This window comes from Lissotriton helveticus, chromosome 3_1, assembly GCF_964261635.1.
Source record: "Lissotriton helveticus chromosome 3_1, aLisHel1.1, whole genome shotgun sequence".
NCBI lineage: Eukaryota > Metazoa > Chordata > Amphibia > Caudata > Salamandridae > Lissotriton > Lissotriton helveticus.
In genome coordinates, this window is record NC_136061.1 from 1,404,785,180 (window position 1) to 1,404,807,896 (window position 22,717).

Below are 22,717 nucleotides of genomic sequence, written 5' to 3' on the forward strand. Positions count from 1 at the left end.
CTTCAGAAAGAACTCGGGTCTCATTATTAATTGGACTAAATCCTGTGTCTACGTTTTGGCAGGAGGTCTCCCTCCATTGCCTCGTAGATTTCCAATTCAAGTAACTGAGACTGGCTTTAAATACCTAGGGATCTATGTCTCTTTGGATTCCACTGTTCGCTATGAGCGTAACTTGCTACCCCCTCTCCAATGGCTGAAGCTTGATGTTACACGCTGGCGTCAGTTGCCACTGTCACCGCTCGGTCGTGCGTCTCTTTTTAAAATGATGTCGCTGCCTAGATTTTTGTACGCGCTTCAGAACTCCTTTGACCCCGTTCCTTCGGGTTATTTTCGAGAAGTGGAGAGCCTACAGAGGCGACTAGTTTGGGACGGGCGTGCGCGCATTGCTCTGTCCAAACTTACGCTTCCGTGGTACGACGGAGGCATTGCCCTCCCGGACATCAGGCGCTACTACTGGGCTTCTCAATTAAGTGCGGTCAATCATGCAACCTATGCTCCCGGCCCTGCCCTGGCCTTTGCAATGGATAAATACCTTCTGCCGGGGGGGAACTTTAAAAGGGCGCTATATTCCAAGAGGCTCTATAAAACACTGGCCGGACCACTAAAATCGCTGTACGGGTGTGGCATGACGCGAAAGCGGCTTTGGGGGGGTGTGATAGACTTACCCGCGCAATCCCTTTGTATGAGTCTGAAGATTTGGAGAACGAAAGGCTTTGATAAATAGGATATGATTGGTATAAGCAAGGTGGGTGATCTCTGGTCTAAAGGCAACGTTAAGACCTTCGAGGTGCTAAAGGCGGAATACGAACTCGGGGACAGAGAATTCTTCAGGTATGCCAGGTCCGTCATGCCCTATTGTCAGTTTTTGCTGAGGGTACAGATATTCCTGAGTCCTCACCTCTTGAGGATCGTATCCTGGATGGACATGTGCCCGATAGCACAATTTCACTGATCTATAAGAAGCTGATTAATAATAGGGCTGATTTGCTTGTGCGCCTAAGGGCTTCGTGGACTGCCAACAGATTAGAATTGGATGATGAGGACTGGCAATCCGCTCTGTCCTTGCCCAAGGAGGTTGCCATATCCGCTCGCCTTAGATTTGTTCAACTTAAGATCCTCCATCGTGTGTATGTTACTGGTCCGAGTCAGGTTTGCATGGGTTACTCTCTGGATGGGTTGTGTAAGCGTGGCTGCGGCATGACTGGCACCTTCCTCCACATGCTATGGGAATGTCCGGAGGTGGTTGAGTTTTGGTCCCGTGTGCATGTTGTAATGGAAAGGGTCACTGGTGTGTCGCTGCTGCCCGAAGCCAGGCGTTGTCTCCTGAATGTCTGGGAACCCAATGATTATAATACGGCACAGATCAACTAGGCGACCCTTGGTAATATGCTTGCAAAAAGGGATGTTGCACAGCTCTGGGGTTCCCATAGGCCGCCCACTGTATCATTATGGAAGGAGAACATGGACTGGTGCATGTTTAGGGAGAAAACTGTATATATGTCACGGGGCAGGCCCAAGAAATGGAGTAGAATTTGGTCACAGTGGAACGCATACCGTGGAAATATATGCACTCCCCCACACGCTTTGCTCCCCGATGTTGCCTTATCCCCATAAATGACATTCCAAGTATTAACTTTGACTGTATTACTGATTGTTTCCTCGCTACCCCCTCCCCCATCATGGATATTGAATGTACTGTACATGTTGTATCGCTGGAGCGCCGCCTGCATGGACCCGTGATCATGTTTCTACGGTATTTATGCCTTGTGTATTTTGGTATTTTGTCTGTTAATAATTTCAATAAAAATAAAAAAATAAAAAAATGTCAAGGTTGAACTTTCCATGACCCATGAAGGAGTTATAGAATGAGGGTTGTGATTCTTGCTTATGGAGAGTCTGCAACAGAAAATAATTGAAGTGGCCCATGACGGACATCGTGGAATCGTGGCCGCAATAAAGGTCTCCAAGACCAAGTCTGGTTTTCTTTTCTTGATGACAGAGTTGAAAAGGAATTAAAGGCCTGTCATCTATGCAACTACCTTTTTACAAAAACTACTCACCACACCTTGAACCTGTCAGATCTCCTGGAGTATGCCTGAGAGAGAGTATCTGTTGCCTTCTTCAGTCCACTCGACAACGAACATCACATTTTGGTGATTGTAGATGAATACTCATGATTTCCATTAATTGAAGATCTTTCATCTACCACTCAAGAACAATTAATTTAAAGACTAGACTGGCATCTTTGTGACATGGGGTATTCCAGCCACAGTGAAATTAATTGAATGGCTCGCCTTTCAATAGTCGAGAGTTCAAAGATTTCTTGGAGCATTTGAATATAAAACATCAGAAAAGTACACCTCTGTGGCCGCAGGCCAACAGACTTGCTGAGCATTTTATGAGTATGCTAAAGAAAGCAGTGGTGCGTGATACACTTGAGAAGCTTGATTTGAAAACTGTTTTCATTCAACACCTCACTCGACCACACGTAAAAGTCCTGCACCAAGTTACCTCAATGGCCCAATCACAGCAAGAAAGATGAGAAAGCATCTCATAAGAAGGACTTGGTTAACAAACAAAAGATAAAACCATATGCTGACCAAGGAGGACATGAAAAAAACATCATCTTTAAGAAAGGAGATTGAGTGCTCGCACAACAGATGTGGAGAAGAAATTCTGATGCTCCATTTGATGCAGAACCTTTTCAAGTGGTGGCTACCAAAGAACACATGGTGACTGCCCGGCGCTCTGGGAAAGACTCTTCACATTTTAGGCACTTAAATAATCGTTCATGAAATCTAACTGTTGAAAGAGAAAATGGGTTGGAAACATCAGTGACTGCTGTTGCCTCTACAGCGTTGACCCAGATCCCGGACATTGGTGATGACAGTTTCCAAGAACAAGATCAGGTCAAACAATTAAAGCACCAAAAAGATTGACTGAAGAGATGTAATTGCATATGTCTATCTGTGTGTATATTTTGTAAACAAATTGAAATCATTTATTTAACAGCAGGGAGATGTAGTGTCTTGTGAGTTAGAAATGATGGAACCCTTTTGGACCCTTTGGATTCTACGCAGAACAGTGACGCAAGTGTTAGTGCAGAATGTGATGAAGGCTGGTTTAGAATGTTGAGTTTGCAGTTATACACAAATAAAAAAAGACATGTAATGCTAAGCTCTTTGTGTGGCGTAGTTATTGGCGGGTACCAAGTCTGGGGAGGATGCTACACAATAGACTGAGGGGTAGAATGTCAGGGAGATTGCTAAGGACCCACAGTCCACCAGCCAGCAAGAAGAATGCATCGATACCAGCTGAGGCTCTCAGCCATGGAGAGGGTCGACTGAACACAGAAGGAAACAAGTTTTTATGTGTTCCACTGCAGGATTAGTTACTACACTATATAGAAATCAATTTAATCAACACAAATGATACTCTGCCTAGAAATTGCATTTAATTAATGCCACTTAGTGCCTCGTTTTCTTTATTTGCTGTGTTGTTGAGTGCTGTGTTTTACTTTATTTTGTGCATCTCGCTGGATGTTAAATTGTAGTCCTACTTCTATGTTTGTGCAATGAGGCAGTATTTTTGGTTTTCAAAATGTGGTCACACGAGTATTGCAAAGTAATGTAGGGGGGACCTGAATCTCTAGCACCTAGTCCAAACTACTGGAAGGAAATACCAATAGGAGTCTTGGAGGGCTCTCTAAGATGTTGTGGGGCAATCTTCATCTTGAGTTTGAAGTGAAATTTACTATTCAAGGTCTGGTCGTAGAATATTGGGTGAAAGTGGGATTTTGTCCAGAATACTACAGGTGGCTTAGGGACCATTCTAACTAAACTCTTGGAATACTTTGGGTAAAATATACATTTCACAAGTATTGTAAGAAATGGTTGGAAAGTAGTCATTTTGCATTGCCCTGAGGGCTCCACTCAAGACAAAAAACTAAGAATACCGTTATTTGTCCACTTCAATCAGTCATTTCCTGTGTTCCCCGCAAACAGACTGTGCAATGAAGAGCGGTGCAAGATAAAGCAGCTTGACAACAAAGTGAAATATATTTCTCAGGTCATAAATCAATTTTAAAACAACTTACGATATTTTAGTTATGATCGTCTGTTCATAGTCAGTCTGGTTTTCGAAGCACTTGACAAACTGGAAATAAGAAGTGAACACTGAGTACTGATTGCATGTCAAGGGCACTTTTGAAGTTTAATCACTGTCTTACAAATAATGATAATTTAAACGACTGTACAGTTTGAGACAGTTTTGCTCATTGGTCGAATATAACCAACTCTGGGAGACCAAAACATTATCTGATCAGAACAGATAGACCTGTCGTCCTTCCAACAACACGGCTCCAATGTAACTCTTGTGACTGGGGACGAACACAGCAATCATGATCAATGACCCCTACTGAGCCACAGAATTTTCCGGATGTGGTTAACAACAATCTCATGGTCAATAAAACACCACTGTTTCATTGACTTCAGCTTCCCCAATTCCATCATTTATCGTAACAGCTTGGCTTGAGATCTTACTATACCAGGATGCCCAAGTCGTACGCCGCACTAAGCCAGCAGGAATTTTACAGGAGCCTTTTCTCCCTACGAGGTTTATTTACAGTCAATTTACATTGTCATGTAGCACTTTAAACTTTCTTGAATTCTGTTGCGCCTAGGGACATTGGAAGTCTTTGAAATAAGTGTAGGCGTTTTTGCCAATTTTGGTAAAAGTCATTTTCACTGCTGCCATCCTTCCAAACAATGATAGCATTCAAGTGTTCGCCTCTTTCCGGAAGTCCCCTATAGAGTAGTTCACAATTCACCGTTAGCATTCCCAATAGTGAAGGGGTAATCCAGACCCAGAGGAATGAGATTGCTTTAACACAATAAAAGAGGGAGAAGCCACCTTGAGATATTGCACTTTCTCTGGCAGATTGAGATATTAAAGGCTTGCTGTTTTTGGAAGTTCACCCTCAACCTAGATAGAACTGTCTCATACTCCTTCTAATATCTAAATAGCCAGACAAGCAGCCATTGACTCCCACCTTGTGTTTTGGAGTCTTGCACTTCACAGGGCACCAGCAGTTAACCTTTTAAGTGTGGCCATTGGACAATGGCCGACGGTTACACTACCTCCCCAGTGCAGATGTTGACCATTGGCTTACACTGGAAGGTAAATAAAGGCTTTACTTTGCTTAGAGGAAGCCCTTTATTGTATTTTAACCTATGGCTGCTCTGGAAGAGCATCCCAAGGAGCCTGAGTATTTTCTTTAGTGATGATGACAGCAGGCTGGGCACGCTGATGTCATTACAGAAAAGTGGAAGCTAAACGAGCCGATGGGCTCGTTTTACTCTCACTGCATCCGTGCTCGGGGGCATATCTCAGCCCCCAAGCACTAATTGCTTTGCGACAGGTGTCACTGGAAAGGGGAGAATCTCCCCCTTCAAATGGTATATCTACTCTGTGGATCACTGCTCGGGGTTTGCCACAGGAGAGTGAATCCCAAGCAGGGTTTCACCCTCTAGGCCCTAGGGATATGAGGGAGGGATCTCTTAAACAAGGGCTTGTTCTCTCCCCACCACAATAAAATCTTCAGTCTTTTGTGATTACCCCATCCGCGACCTGGGGGCAGAAAACCCCCTTTATATCTCAGAGATACAAAAAAATAGAATTTAAGGGCATGGTCCTGCTCCCACTCCTCAATAAAGCCTCAGTTGAGATTACCCCCAATCTGCCCTCCTACCAGGGGGGCATAAAGCCCACTAGACACCAGGGGGATTTCATAAATGGCCATGCCCCCACTCCTAATAGGGTGGCACCAGTCAATCGCCCCCAGGGGGCAAGATTGGGGTGGCTACCTACAATATCCCTCCCCCCAGAGGGGCAGAATCCCCCACTAGAACACCAGGGAAACTTTGGTGCCGCATTTGTTTTGTGGGGGGTAGGGGCATTACTATGCCCATAGTTGGCAGCCCCCGAATCCTGTGTATTTTTTTACAGTCTTTCTGCTCCCCTAGCGGGCATAAGGGGTAATTATCTGCCAGGGAAAATTCTTTAAAAAAAGAAAATGTACAGGTGGGGGCTGTCCACCATGGGCATGGCCATGCCCCCACCCCATACAATATGTCATCAGTCCTTCTGCCCCCCTTGCAGGTGGAAGGGGATGATTACTCCCATCTGCACCGAGGGTCAGAGAGCCCACTAGACTCAGGGAAATCTTGAAAAAAAATGTACAGGTGTTGGGCTGCCCATACTGGGCATGACAGTGCCCCTACCCCAAAAGGGCCCAGACAATCTTTATGCCCCCCTTGAGGGCGGATAGGGGGCTATTAGACCCAATGTGTCCCTCCTGGAGGCAGAAAGCTCATGAGACATCAGGGACTGCAATTATGCCTTGTATTTATGGGCGGGAGCAGCCCCCTTGGGCATGGGTCTGTCCTCTCCATTGCCCAATAGACCGGCTGCCCTCCCGAGGGGTAGATAGCAATAATAACCCCAATGTGCTCCCAGCAGGGGTAGAAAGCCCACTAAACACCAGGAATTTCAAAACAGATGATAAACAAATAAAAGGAGGGGGCGGCCTAACCTAGGCATTGAGCCATACCCTGCCCCAGAAAGGGCAATAGTGTCGTTCTAACACCCTCCCCGGCACAGATAGGACGTTTGTCACAATTGGGGAGAATACTCCAAATCAACCCCCTGTGGGGGTAGAAAGTCCAACTGACAATGAGGATTATGCTTTCAGGGCAAAAGTAAGTGATGTGGGTGTTGCACTCTGGCATTGGCCACACCCCCACCCCACCCCAAAAGGGCTCTAACTAGTTTTGTTTGACAGGAGGGTTGCCCTCAATTTTTCCCCGGGGAGCAGAAAGCCCACTGAATGGCAGGAATACAAATTTTTTCAAATAATGGTGTGGGTCTTGCACATCGTAACATCAGGCCCACCCTTATCCTTAGAGCCTCAATAGTCTCTCTGCTCCCCTGCAGACTAAAAAATCCCATCCCAATAACAATGTAGAGGACATTTGATTCTTTTGGGAGTTGTTTTTACATATGGGCCAGGAAAGTGTAGCTTACTCCCAATATCGTCCCACTTGCAATGGTGAATGGCTGCACATTTTGGGCTTGGATAGGTTGCCACTTGGGAAAACCTACTAGAACCAGACAGTTCTGAAAACTAGTTACTTGGGGAGTCAAGCGTGGTCTGCTTCAAGTGGATACCACAACAGTTTCTTACCCACAATGCACTGCAAACCTCAAACTTTGTCTAAAACATGACATTTTCCTCACTGCAGATTCCAGAACTCTCATCACAGAAATGTGAGGCAAATACGATTTTTAGGCAAAGTTTGAGTTTTGCAAAGGATTTTGGGTAAAACAGCCTGGTTAGAGCAATACAAGTCACCCCACCCAGTATTTCCCCAGGTGTCTAGTTTTTAAAAATGTGCAGGTGTGCTAGGTTTCTCTAGGTACCCCCTGAGTTAGGGCTCAAAATCCACAGCTACACACTTTCAAAAAATGGGTCAGTTTTGAAGGGAAAAAAGTGATGTATCCACATTGGGCTGTGGGCTGTTTCTTGTAATGAGCATAAGGTCTACCCACAAAAGTGAAGTAGCATTTTTATTGGAAGACTTAGGGGAATGCTGGGTGGAAGGAAGTTTGTGATCCCAGTATGCTTGTTTCGGTCCAGGGAGGACCTGGCTTGGCAGTTCGGACTGAACTGTTCCCATGAGGCACTGGGTCAAGACTAATTTGCATATGGCTGGGTCTAAACAGGTGTGGCATGGTGAGCAAAAGAACGATGGAATTAACCCAGATCTCTTGACTGGGGTGAATGTTTGATTTGTTCTTCATTCCATCCATCATCTGTGTGTCTTTTGTTTTCTCGCTCTAAGTGCGCCGGGTATGCCCAGACGTGGGTCCCGGGCTCACTGTGCCACTGGATTCAAGCTATCCTGGCTGATATGGGGTAATGCCCGAAACCGGTCCCAGGATGCTTGTTTTCGGTACAGGGAGGACATGGCTTGGCAGTTCGGGCTGGACTGTTCCCATGAGGCACTGGGTCAGGACTAATTTGCATATGGCTGGGTCTAAACTGGGGTGGCATCGTGATCAAAAGAAAAATGGGTATAACCCAGATCTCTTGAATGAGGGGAGGAATGTTTGATTTCCTCTGCATGCCGTCCATTATCTGTGTGTATTTTGCTTTTACGCCCTAAGTGCGTCTGGTATGCCCAAATGTAGGCCCAGGGCTCACTGTGCCACTGGATTCAAACTAGCCTGGCTGATGAGGGGTGATGTCCCGAAACCGGACCCAGGATGCTTGTTTAAAGTCCAGGGAGGTCCTGGCTTGGCAGTTTGGCCTGGACTCTTCCATGAGGCAAAGGGTCAAGACTGATTTGCATATAGATGGGTCTAAACTGAGGTGGAATGGTGAGCAAAAGAACGATTGATTTAACCCAGACCTCTTGACTGAGGGTGAATGTTTGATTTGCTCTGCATTCTGTCCATCATCTGTGTTTCTTATGTGTTCCCTGCAGATCCCAGAAATTTCCATCACAGAAATGTTACGAAAATGTTTTTTTTGAGTCAGTCAATCAATCAACTTTATTTCGGCTCAATGAGCCATAAAAGTGCACAGTGCAAAACAAAATAAATACTTAAAAACGTAAAAAATACAAATCTCATCTCATGACAATATGTAAAACAGTCATACAACATTAGTTGTCAGAAAAGCTATCACAGTGCTCAGACAAAATCCAGAGTAACAAAAACCTTGAAAAACGTCCTTAGGAGTGGACAGGTTAAGGGTCTGCAATGTCACCCAGGTTATCTGAGTTAAATATTAATTAATTAGAAAACAATCAATACATAAATAAAAAGCACAACAATCAATACACAAAGTCCATTAAATATCAGCCTATGATCCATTAAACATCAAATAATAACAATAGACCTCTGCTTAATGGTGCGTTCTATATATATATGGCAGCAGAAATGTAGATCTTCAACGTGGGCAGGGTTAGCAGGTTTTGCAATAATTAATATTGGCCGCCCTGAGGATGGGCAGCAAATAGCATTTCCTCAGCAACTAATAAAATATGCAGAATAACAGAAAATGTAGGGTTAGTTTGAGGTGGCTGGTCGTCACAAGGACACAATGGAAGGTGTGAAAAACCCGGGCCTTGTGACATAAAAGCAGCAAGAAAGTGCACAGTGCATAACTTAAGTCTAGTCAATACGAATTTATGGTGCATATTTCCCACCCATACTAATTATGGCGTAGGACTAACAATCGGACAGATCCCCATACAGGTCTGGACCGTTGGTTTATCTACGGCACTCTGCATTTTATCCATCCGTCTAAGAATGCATTCTTTAGAGTCCTAATGGAGCGGGCTGATGCATTGCTAGGAGCGATAAACAAGTCCTCCCGTCCCATACTACAACAAGTATTCTGAATATACTTCAGTCAGAAAATACTCAAACACTGGTCGAGTTTTTAACAGTCTGCAAGCACAGCTGTATTAAAGAAAGTCTGTTTTTTGGTTCAGATTCTGAGCCACAAAAGGAGGGGTTGCATTTTGATGAGATAGCTTATGTAGCCAATCCCTGCCTTTGTGTGGAAGATGAAAGAGCTAATGCTTTGGGGGCAGCTAACAGTTTGTTAATGAACACCATTCTCGATTTTTTCAAGCATCTTTTGATCTCCAATGCCCCACACCCCTGTCCCATAGTAGGCAATATCACAGCATGTGGCTTTGTAGACCATCAAGAGTTCTTTTACGGATTTCTGATCAAGTGTGTGGGCAAAATTGAAAACAGCCTCCACTAATCTGGAGAAGGCAACAGCGTTACAGGTCTTCAAGGTTCCCTGTGAGAGACATTTATTAAATAGAATGCCAAGATAGGAGAAAGTAGGAACAGAGCCAACTTTCTTGCTGTTCACTACAAAAGAAACATTATCCTATTTCCTTCCCCCAAAAATCATTATGCAAGTCTTGTTTTGCTTTACCATAAAATCTAGACTGACCATAAACTCCCAAAAACAATCCAGCAGTCGTTGTAAGCTATTTGCAGGACTTGCAATTAGGAAAGTGTTGTCTGCATAAAGTAGTGTGGGAATACTAAGGGCACCTACATGAGGAAAATCTGCCCTGAGGTTTACCAGTTTATCCTTAAGGCTATTTATATAAATGAAAAATAGAAAAGGAGGCAAGACACAGCCCTGGTGTATGCCCCTTGCCAGGCTGAAAACAGGTGTAGTTCCCTTTCTGTGCTGTATCTTATGCTTGCAGTCACATCATTGTGGAGATCTCTAAGGAAATTATCAATGTAAATATTAACCCACATATCAGTCATGATACCCCACAATTTGAACCTACTGACAGAGTCAAAGGCAGAAATCAAATCCATAAAAGCTAAATACAACTTAACCCACTTGGCCACAGTATATTTGACAATTAATATATATAGATTTAAGTACTGCTTGACTGTGCCTAGGCAAGAGTGGAAATAGAGTTGGAGATCCGAGAGTATGTTACACTTCTCGGCCCATAGCTGCAAGCGGTCCAACAGAATTCGTCCCATAATCTATGCAGTGGAATTAATCAGTGAGATGGGGCGATAACACTGGGGGTCATTTTTGTAACCTTATTTCAAAATAGGACCAAAAGTTGCATGTGACCAGTTCTGGAGTGGGGCCAGCAACTAAGGCGGCATTGAGGACATTTGGCAATAAAGGAGCCCACAGTGGAATGTTAGTTTTTAACATATCAGCAGAAAGATGGTCTGGACCAGCTGCACGCCCAACCGGACAACCAGCCACAGCCCAAATAACCTCTTCCAATTCAATAACTGGACCCACAGAAGACTTAATGGGAGGCTGGGACATAATTAAAATGCCAGTCGAAGGCAAGAAAGAAAATAAATGGATATGTTTGGGGATATCTGGTTCCCTAAGCAAGGGTCAGCATAGAGCTTGGCAAAATGGGCGACATAGATGTTAGAGGGAATAATATTGTCAACACCGGGATCTTTTTTGGCCTAAAAAAAACTGTGGTGTAGTGTCGCCCAAATAGGCGTGCAGTCCCTAATTTCACTTTCTTGAACCAGTGATGAAGAAACTACCTCTCTGATTGTGTACTTCCTGATTATAAGGGCGTCTCGATACAGGGTTCTACATCCCTGCTCTGTATCCTGTTTTCCAGGAGCATTTCTAAGTGCAGCGAGTAACTGGTTATGCGCCTGTGTGCAAGAAGCATCAAACCACTTTACAGGTGGCTTATGTCACCCATTGTACGGGACCAAAAGGAGGTCAAATGCTTCTCTGCAGATCTTATCAAAGCAATTGAGAAGCGCGGGACCCCACCCCTGTGTGTAATCGTCTGATAAACAGATAAAAAAAATCGGAGCATGTGGAAATCACTAACTGCATGAAGAACATGACTTTTATTACCCCACGATTCCCAGAGGATAGTAAGCATGTAGGATAAACCACTATGGAGATTCTAGAGATCAGTGAGCCATGTAGAGAGAGAGAGAAAAACCTGTGGTTACTAAGGGGGGAATCAGCAAGATTGTAATCCAAACCCCAATCTCTTAGTGATTTAGAAAAAAGAATAAAATCATTATGGCACAAAGTACCTCACCCCAGAAAGGTGTGTGTAGTGTTTGGTGTCAAGCTTAGAGCATCGAAGGAGAAATGGAGGTGGAATTTAGCCAACAACAGGTTGAATTCATCACAAAGAGGACAATGTACAAAATGGATAAAAGGAACCCCAGCCTCATTCTCCAACCCACAAATATTCTCCTGAGAGAACTGACAAACATTTAAGTTAAAATCCCCCAACAGTACCAAAATGCAGTCACTGTGAATATTACTGATGCATTTCTCAATGTCCTTGAGTAAAGTGCACGCTAGGTCCACCTTGACATGGTCAAAAACTTTATTATATAGATTAATCAGCAGGGGTCTTGTTGCAGAACACTGGAACAAAATAATGTGGTAATATACTGATTCACACTTTGTCCATAATACCGTCAGTGGGAAGGAAAGGGAAGCAAACATGCTCAAACCACCCTTGACCCTTCCCACATTACTAGCAACTACTGGTGTGTGATAGGTAGCATACCCATCCACATAAATAGGGCCAATAAGGCACATCACTTGTAAGCATATAATAGCATGGCATTCAATAAACATAATCTAAGCTATCCCATTTGCTGGCTAAGCCAGCAACATTCTATGAGGCTATATATAATGGTTGCGTGGTATGGCTTTCAATGGCCCTAGTGGGAGTAGGACTGCACCTATCAGGCAAATTGGGCCTTAATTCAAAGTAAATCCCAAGTTGCACAGGCTCAGCTAGTCGATCAAGTGATCCAGAGCGAGTAGCAATGTCAGAAAGTCAGGGGAGAGGAGTTGGCCTAAGGGCTAGGGCGCTCGACCTCGGACCTGGGGATCTGGGTTCGAGTCTCGGTAATGACGCCAAACATCCTGTGATTCTGGGAAAATCACGTAATCTCCCCGTGCCTAACAAAAATGAATGTGTGTCCTCATGTAACATAACTGGTGCTATGTAAAGCGCTCTGATACCCGATTCGGGTCAAGTTTGCGCTATATAAAACTCTAAAAAAAAAAATAATAATAATTCCTCTAACTCCAATTGTGAAAAAGGAGTAAACCTATTAAAGGTTGGCAAAGTAGGCCCAGATGATAAGAGAGTGGACAGACTCCCCTGGGGTCTATACAAAAAGCCCAGTGGAAGAGCCTCAATAGCAATTGACGCAAGGTGTATGGAACTTTACTTAGGCAAGAGGTTATTTGCCACTCACCTATCTTTAACCACATCAATGCTGATGGTATTCCCCTCCTGTGCTGAGATTTGATGATTCCCATGTTTCATGACGAGCTGGGCTCGTCATGAGCGTGCGAGGAGGCTACCTCATGACGAGCCCAGCTCGTCATCAGCGTCGAAGGGGTTAAGATTAATAATGATACAGTTGTTACCATCTGGTTTTGGAGTATTGCCCACACAGGGAACTCTGCTCACAAGGTTTAACTGTTTATGACCTAGCTGGTAACCACCCAGTCAAGTGTTAACCCAATGTACGACCTGATTGGCCAATTGCTCATGATCTTCATGAGAGCTCTTGCTTAATGGGTGAACATTTCTTAAGATCCCGACAAAAGGAGTGGCCTGAGAGGGCAATTGCAACGTATGACTCCTGGAGGGACCAGAGCGCTGAATAGAACCAACGGACATGCTTCCAGAGCCACCCAATCTAGCTTGCTGAGCATGTCCCAACTAGTACCTTCAAGAGAATTTCATGGGCATGTCCCTGATACATGAATAGGTCTAGCTAGACTAGAGCTACAGGCGGTACCCCTAGTAGCCCAAGAAGAATCAGTCACACCACCAGAAACCGAGGGGTATGGTGAGAGATATGTTGAAAGGGCCTTATCAGTGGCGCAGCCTAAGGGGCCGGGTAAAGAAGGACTTATTGAATGTTGCATCAACAAAGAATCGCTGAGCATAGCCAAGGCTTCCTCAACCGTGCCTAGTCTATTAATGATGGGGACCGGGAATGCATTCAGTGAAGATATTACATTTCTACACATATCACCGACCAACACCGCCAAGAAGTCTTGCATAATACTCATTAGTCTGGAGCTGATTTCACAGTTTGAGGCTTGGACTCGGCTGGGGTAGATAACACAATTGGTGGTACTGGATTGCGGTCTTTTCGCTTTGGTGTTCTGGTCCAGTCTCTTCCTCTTGCCCCCTCTGCTATTGGTGGCCTCAGAGTTAGTTAGGTTAGTTGGGCACACAAGTGGCTGGTCTTGCACCACAATATCATCAAGCCCCTCAGTTGTAGCAACAAACAAAGTAATAGTGCTGATGAGAGTGGCCATCTGGGCAAAACCCGAGGTATTTTTATTTATTTATAAAGTTTTATAAAGAGCTAACATTACCCACAGGGGTATCGGAGCACTTTACAGTACACTGTTATAACACATTATACATACAATCGGAAATCGCACACAATAGAAAAGAGGTAGATATTGGTGTTTGGATATAATCGGTGGCAAATAGTCATCAGAGAGTTAAAGTTTTAGGATGTTAATTTGTTCATTAGAAACATTTTCGCTTCTTTTTTGAACGAGGTAAAGGAGGAGATTCTGCGTACATCTGGGGGAAGGATGTTCCAAATCTTGGGTGTGATACCTGAGAAAGCTCTGCACCCAGTTCTCTGAGAAAGCTCTGCACCCAGTTCTCTTTTTGTGGAAGGATTGAGGTTTTAATAGTAGTGAGCTCGAACGTCGCAAATGTCTGCATCCTCCCGACCGCTTTAGCTTTTGTGCTAAATAGCTGGGGGTGTTCCTATGTAGGGCTTTATGTGTCATGTAGGCGATCTTTAGTTGTATTCTCGCCTCGTAGGGTAGCCAGTTCAGAGCCTTCAAGGCCGGGGTTATGTGGTTATTTCTTTTTATTACGGAGACCAGCCTTGCCGCAGTGTTAAGCAATGCCCTAGGCGGTGCTAGTTGTATTTTGGAAGACCGCAAAGAGTGGTGCTTCCATAGTCCAGTCTTGGTAACACTAGAGCTTGTACTGCCATTTTTAGATCAGTCTGTGGGAGGAAGGGTTTAAGTTTCCTTAGGATACTCAACTGATGGTTGGCTCCCTTAGTGGCATTGTAGATTTGCGCCTGCATATTTAAATGTTTGTCCAGGGTGACTCCCAGGGATTTTGCGGAGTCAATGATGTATGGGGCGCAAACAAAGGAAGTTAGATGCTTCAGCCATAAGTCTATCTTGGGTGTGTGATTGGGAGGGAAGATGAGGAGGAATTTGGTTTTCTTGGTGTTGAGCATGAGGTGGTTGCCATTTAGTCAACTTTGGATTTTATGAAGAATGGTGTTGAGAGAGATGAAGTCATCTGGTGAGGAGATTTTCATATATAGTTGTGTGTCGTCCACGTATAGGTGATATAGAATGTTTGCAGAATTCAGCACATTAGCAAGGGGTTCCATGAGTAGATTAAAAAGGATTGGTGATAGTGCTGATCCCTGTGTAACTCCAAGGGTGACCATGGATGGTTGAGAGAATAGAATAATTGCTTCATCTTGAATCTTTGGGTTCTGTTGCTTAAGAATGAGCTGAACCATGGTAACCCTGGAACGGTTAGGCCCATCCTTCGTTCAAGTAGGGACAGTAGATTGTCATGTTTAACCGTGTTGAAAGCAGAAGATAGGTCAAGAAGTATCAATAGGCACAATTCGTTATGATCGAACATTTTTAGAATGTCATCCATTATGTGGGTGAGTGCTGATTCGGTACTGTGGCCTTGACGGATGCTGGATTGGTGTTTGTCTAGGAGGTTGAAGTTCTCGATGTGGTTGCAAAGTTGAATTTGTACACATTTTTCCAATAAGTTTCGCCAGAGTGGGGATGTTGGATATAGGGCGATAGTTGTTGAGGTCTGTGGGGAAAGAATTGGCTTTCTTTAGTATAGGTGTGACCTGTCCTATTTTAAGGCAGTCAGGTATGGAGCCTTGCCTTAGAGAGGCATTAACAATTTTTGCCCATAGGGGTAGAATAGAGGTCTTTATCATTTTGAATACAGATGGGGGTAGGGGATCAGGGAAATGATTAGCAGGGTTGATCACTAGCAGGGTGCTATAGATTTCGTGTTCCGGGATGGGTGAGAAGGAGTGCCAGTTGGCATTGTTTTTTGGAGCTTCTTCAGAGAGCTCAAAAGGTCCTTGAGCTGTGTGTAAAGAACAGACTTATGGTCAGTAGTTTGTTGGAGGTCTTTATTGGATTGAATGTCATTTTCAATGGTTCTACTATTTTCTAGGAAGAATTTGGCAAGCTCGTCGCTGTTAGGGGTAGCAGGGTTGCTTAGCTCCACCACGTTTGGAAAAGCCATCTAAAGTAGGTTTACCAGGGGCAGGAGCAGGCTTCGGATTCCCCATGGACACTCAATGAAGAGCTCAAAATGCAAGCCGGGGTCAATAGTAGAGGGTGCCAACAAAGAGCAGTACTACAAACAACAGCAAGTAAAACAATACCTTTTTTGGCGGCAGATGTAAAGTGAACAATTTATGCGGGCACAAGAATAATAAGTCGTGGCCAGGAGTGGAGTCCTTGCCCCTCCTGGCAGCCTTCTCCAAAATTATGCGGCCCGCGCTGCAGTACTCCCGGGAATCATTTATGCACCTCCGGGCACAGGAATAGCGTGTCGGGCAGCTTCAAAGCAGACTGGGGTCTGGAGTCCTCGCCCCTCCTGGCAGCCTTCTCCATAGTTACGCGTAAGAACTTTCCTTCTCAGAAATGTGAGGAAAATGATTTTTTTCATTCAAAGTTTGAGGTTTGCAAAGGATCCTGGTAAAAAACAACCTGGTGAGAGCCATGCAAGCACCCCATTCTGTTTTTCCCCTAGGTGTCTAGTTTAAAAAAATTTACAGGTGTGCTACATTTACCTAGGTGCCAGCTTAGAAAAGGGGGTGGTGATGAACAGAGTGTCTGAATTAAGCAGACCACTCTTACCCAGTCCAAAGATCAGGGCTTGATCCATCACCGTTATTTAGCTCACTGCCCCATCCCAGCTCAGAACCTGGCTATATGCAAATTAGTCTGTCCCTGGCCCAGTGCATCATGGGAACAGGGCAGACCAAACTACCAAGCCAATTCTTCACCAGAAAGGAGACAAGCTTCCGGGGACCGGTTTCTGCCATTTCAGGCGTCGTCGGCCCGGCTTGCTTGAATCCTGATGGAGCAGTGAGCAAGGGACTCATGTCTGAGTATACCCTGCCACACCTATAGTGGCCAAAAACGATTCAGAAAAGGGGGTGGTGATGAACAGAGTGTCTGAATTAAGCAGACCACTCTTACCCAGTCCAAAGATCAGGGCTTGATCCATCACCGTTATTTAGCTCACTGCCCCATCCCAGCTCAGAACCTGGCTATATGCAAATTAGTCTGTCCCTGGCCCAGTGCATCATGGGAACAGGGCAGACCAAACTACCAAGCCAATTCTTCACCAGAAAGGAGACAAGCTTCCGGGGACCGGTTTCTGCCATTTCAGGCGTCGTCGGCCCGGCTTGCTTGAATCCTGATGGTGCAATGAGCAAGGGACTCACATCTGAGTATACCCTTCCACGCTTATGGTGGACAAAAATGAATTTCTGAATCGTTTTTGGCCACTATAGGTGTGGCAGGGTATACTCAGACATGAGTCCCTTGCTCACTGCTCCATCAGGATTCAAGCAAGCCGGGCCGACGACTGCTAAAATGTGATATATCCATGTTGCATTTTGGGCCATTTCAAGGTCCCGGGCTCTAGGCCTACCGACACAAGTAAGGTACCATTTTTATTGGAAGACCAAAGGGAATGCTGTGTGGAAGGACGTTTGTAGCTCCCTGCAGATTACAGAACTCTCCATCACAGAAATGTGAGGGAAATTTGTTTTTTCAGTCACAGTTTGAGGTTTGCAAGGAATTCTGGGTAAAGCAATCTGGTTAGAGACATGCAAGTACCCCATCTTGGTTGCCCCTAGATATCTAGTTTTCAAAAATGTATAGGTTTGCTAAGTTTACCTTGGTGCCGGCTCATCAGTTCCTGGGGAATGGGTACGGAGACTCCCGCCTCTGTGTAGCCTCAGGTGATTGTTGCTCCCCCCACGGCAATGGAGACTATTGGAGAACGCGAACTGTTGCTGCTGTGGCACTGAAAACGCCAAAAACCGAAACGCTGAACTAGGAAAACAGAATGGGGCAGAAATCAGAAGGCTGCATCAAGTTCACCAAAAAATATTTCTGAACTGGTCACAGGCTCCATAGAGCTTCGCTGGCACTTTAAACCCGGAGCAGCAAGAGCACGATTGAACGGCTCTGAAGTGCTTCTGTGCACAGCAGGACGGCAACGGTGTGTCAACAGAGAGAAAGTAGTTGGAAAGAATAGAAGAGCCCGTAAAGGTGATCCCGGTTGAGGTCCATGGAAGCTGGTAGGAACTTAATGGGAGCAGCGAGGAGAGGCAAGGCGGCAATGGGGTGCTGGATACTGGGAGATTGAGTACCGGGCTAAAAGCTTAGCTAAACTACAGAACTGGCATAAGAACTCTGACACTGGCAGTGAGACCAATTGCAAGCCGGGAGTTAGGGACTAAGTGTCAATAGTTGCACAAATACGCTACAACTAATTTTAAAGCCCTTAGTAGTGGAGAATTCGGGCCAGCTTGGGTAAATCTTATATGTTGGTCACTACGGGGAGCTAAGACTTTGGATACCAGGTACGTTGGGTGAATATTGAAAGAACCTAGTTTAAGATGGGGAGGCACTCCAAACAAGTGAATGCAATAGCCAAAATTGATGCTGCAACCGGGCTGAAAGCAAAAAAGAGCTTGATGCAAGTAAAAGGGATATCAGCATCTTCCAAAGTGGTGTGTTCAGCAAGCCAGTTAGGCATGAGCTCAAGTTTTGGGAGCTCTGCGCAAGATCTGGCAGAATCACAGTGCAAGCTACCGCAAGAGGGAGAGGACCCCGCAGGTTCAATCCTAATGGAGGGACATAATGCTGGAGAAAAGGTACAGATCAACAAAACGAGTGAGGCTGCATGATGGATGAAAAAAGCTGAGTGGAAGAACTCTATAGATTTTCCTCTATTTATAAAAAAAAACACTCAGCCTACAGCTGCTCCAGTACCATCACTCTTAGATATGGCCTTGACAGCAGCGTCAGAAGAAGCGGCAAATTAATTCCTTACAGATGATACATTTATCTCGACCTTCTCGGGTCTCAGCTTCGGCACCCCCGACCCCTTCAACATCTTCGGCTACAACTTGGACTTTGCTAGAGGAAGGACAACCGGTGCATGGACAAGCAGGTCCTGTGGCTCCATCAGCTCAGCCTTTGCCCCCTGCTCAATCCTCCTCTGTCGTAAATGTCCTAAAGCAACAGCTGGAGAGCTAGTCTCAATCCCAACTGCAGGAATCATCTCGAACCCCAATGAAGAGCGGCCTAGAACTGACAGGTCCAACAGCCAGTGAGAAAAGCAAAGTTCAACAAATTGAGTCCAAAATTCTAACTGGCAAAACCAATACACAACAACTGGAAATTAAAACCTTACATAATCTTATACTGGACGAGGTCCGAGACATGAAAAAATCTCAAGAGAACGAGATAGCCGCACTTCATCTTCGACTTAGAAAAATCGAAGAGGCAGTGGCAGGTATCCCTGCATGATTTCAAGAAGCCAAATTAAGGATTGCTCAGCTGGAGGATGAGATGAGCTCAATACTTCAGAAAGTTAACTCAGTGACGAAAGACAAAATTGTCCTTGAGAACAAACTTGAAGAATGGGAGAATCACTCATGCCGATTCAATCTTTGAATTGTCGGAGTTCCTGAGGGGTGCGAGGGAGCAAATAATCTCTTATGGGTTGAATCCTTCATTAAGCAAAAAGTGCTCCCCAGAGTTCACTGGGGATGTAACGTTAACCAGGGCACATCGAGTTCCTGCTCATCCCATTCCCAACGCTAAATTCCCTCATACAATTCTGACCAACTTTGCTAACTATCGAGTGAAAGAGAACATTCTGTCTAAAGCGATCCAACAGAGACAGTTTTCCATTAACGAAGAGGCTAAATATCGGATCTTTGAAGATATGTCTGTGGCGGCGGTGCGTAGGTATAAAGAGTTTGTGAAACTCTTGTATTTATTTAAAGCTCAGGGGGCCAAGGCGTCTATTGCGCAACAATCCAAGATCAGGGTGGTGGCTAGAGGAAAATTTCATATGTCTGCATGCATTGAGGAAGCCCAAGATTTTTTAAAAGAGATCTCTATGGTAAAATGAAGTTGAGGTACTCCTAAATGTCAGAATATGGGATTCTATATTGAAAGGCTTTCATTGCCGAGTGTGGGGGGGTAGATCACCTAGGGTGCAGGTTCATGGCACCCAATAGTGTAGAAGGGGGGGGGCGATATGTGGAGGGTGGGGTGTGTGGGACTGTGGTAGCAAAAAGAGTAAAATGAGCAGATGCAGACAGGAATTGAGCAAACAACAAGCTTATTTAAGAAATAGAGATCGCTAGTAAATGTAGGATTTTGTCAATTAATGCCAATGGCATGCCCAACAAACAAAAATATGGTGGGTTTATTAGGTGGCTCACCACCTTTAATCCCCATGTTTTGTTTTTTCAAGAGACACATTTAAAATCTGAATCGCCTAAGCTTTATTTACCGAGGATATTTTCGGACGCTTTTTTCGCATAAGCAGGCCTAGCTATGAGGGGTTGCTCTTTACTTCTCTAAAAATTTGCCATGGCAGTTTGAACAAAGTCGTAGGGATCCACAAGGGAGATGGCTATGGGTAGCAGCGAAATTGAAGGAGAAGATTTAGAATTTTGTGAACTATTATGGTTTGGTTACGGATGACGCCTCAGGTCTGGTTAAAATCAATTAACTCTTGAGGAGGGCACCCGGACAGATTATTATCGGGGGAGACTTAAATTAAATACAGGATCTAAAGAACAATACGTCAAATAAAAACAAAAAACAAATGAAACCAATTACTAAAAGAATTTTTGAGGTTATCAGGCAGGATTACCAACTAATAGATCCTTGGCGGAAAGCCAAATGGATAAAGACAGCTACACTTGTCACTTGTGTAGATACCAGACAGCATCCCGAACCGATTTATTTCTAACCTGAAGATCCTTTCTTGTTCTAAAGGCAGGTTTTGGGATCAACCCCTACTCTGACCATTCTTATGTTGGGCTGGAATTAGAGATTGGCAAAGTAAGAAGGTAGCTACCCAGGTGGCAGCTGGATCGCCTCCTTTTCCAAGATCAAAAATGGGTCGACAGTTTTAGAGAATGGATCTCAGAATATTTTAAGATCAACAAGGAGACGGCTGGACCCTTTGCGGTTTGGGGGGGGTGGGTTTATGGCCGCAGCCTGAGGTCAGATTATTTCGTTCTCGGCCGCTTGGTCAAGAGCTCGGCGGTCCAAAATAGCTGAACTCCAGGGGGCGGAGGAAAGGGCACAGGTTCAGAGGACTATGTCACGTCCCCATCAACTGGATAGTGCTAGAAAGGCACTGAGAAACTGTTTAGTTTCAGAGGAGATTAGCAACTCCCGATCCTACCAACAAAAGGTATATGAAGTTAGTCAGATGGTAGGCAAACTGCTAGCTAGCTCTACCAAAACTAAACAAGAAGCGGCTTTAGTTTTGAAGGTGATCAACCCCAAGACCAGAATACATGCAACAAACAGTGACGAGATGTCACAGATCTTTTTGGAACATTTCCAGCAGCTCTACACAACGGAATATCCGGTGGGGGAAGACACTGTATGGGAGTATTTCGATAATGTAAATCTTCCTAGACTATCTGTTGTTCTCATAGACCATCTAAAATCAGATTTAGAAAGTACAGAGATTTTGGCTGCCATAAAATCAACAGCTGGAGCCAAAGCATGTGGGGAGGATGGGTTTCTGATAGAATTTTATAAACCTTTCCCAGAAGAATTGATCCCACCTTTGAAAAATCTTTTTAACTATATCAAAAACGGCGGTCAGGTTCCCTCGTTTTTTAAGGAGGCAATTGTTGTTTGCTTTGTAAAAAAGGACAAGAACCCAAAGGATGTTAATTCTCATAGGCCCATTAGCCTCCTCAATTCAGATTACAAGATTTTTTTTTTTTTTGAAACTTTTTATTGATTTTATAACATGAACACAAACATCTTGCAAGGAAAGGAGAAAAACAGACAGTAATATACACAGCGTCGCAGTACATGGTGTGTGGGCGGGAAGGACAACCAGTGAGCGTTTATACCATCAAAAAGAGTCTCGTAGGGGGGGGGTAGAGGGAACAAAATGTAGACGTTACACAGTAATAAGTGGAGGAACCATCGGGTTATGGGGACGTGGGTGCAACATCTGGGTCAGGGAGAGGGGGGGTACATATATCGCCACGGTAAGTGTTCCACTGAGTCCATATTTTCCCCCATTTGCGGGGGGTCCCCCGAGAAATATATACAGTTTTTTCCCTGAACATGCACCAGTCCATATTTTGTTTCCATTTCCGAAGTCCGGGTGGACCCTGGGCGCCCCACAGTTGCGCAATGTCTCGTTTAGTGATCATATTGCCCAAGGTCACCCATCGGAGCTGCGATACAGAGTAATCGTTCGGTTCCCATACATTAAGTGTGCATCTCCTAGCCTCTGGCATCGATCGCACCCCCGTAACCTCACTCATCACCTCGTGCACACGGGTCCAGAATCGCACTATCTCAGGGCACTCCCAGATGATATGCAAAAAGGTGCCCAGGAGACCGCATCCACGCCGACACAAACCATCCACAGAGAAACCCATGTGGACCAAGCGGGGACCAGTCACATACACTCTATGCAGGATTTTAAGCTGCACAAATCTAAGACGCGCCTGGATAGCCACCTCCCTAGGGGACGAGATCGCCGCCTGCCAATCCTCATCGTCCAGCTCCAGCCCATCACCAATCCAAACCTATCTAAGGCGAAACAGGAGATCAGACCTGGAGTTGATCAATTTTTTATAAATAAGGGAAATCGTACTGTCAGGAACATGACCGTCCAGTATCCTGTCCTCAAGTGGGGACGACTCCGGAATTTCCACACCCGAAGGGAAGACCGAGAGCACCGCGTGGCGGACCTGCGCATAGCGAAAA

General features: G+C 44.9%; 1 protein-coding gene across 1 annotated transcript in view; it reads right to left on the reverse strand.

Moving 5' to 3' along the window:
- Window positions 1-22,717, reverse strand: part of MUC13 (mucin 13, cell surface associated) — a 774,931-nt gene that overhangs the window by 327,247 nt on the left and 424,967 nt on the right. Inside the window, exon 8 of the mRNA XM_078682060.1 lies at window positions 4,097-4,155. Within this exon, the coding sequence (XP_078538186.1) occupies window positions 4,097-4,155 (59 nt within the window). The remainder of the gene's footprint in view (window positions 1-4,096; window positions 4,156-22,717) is intronic.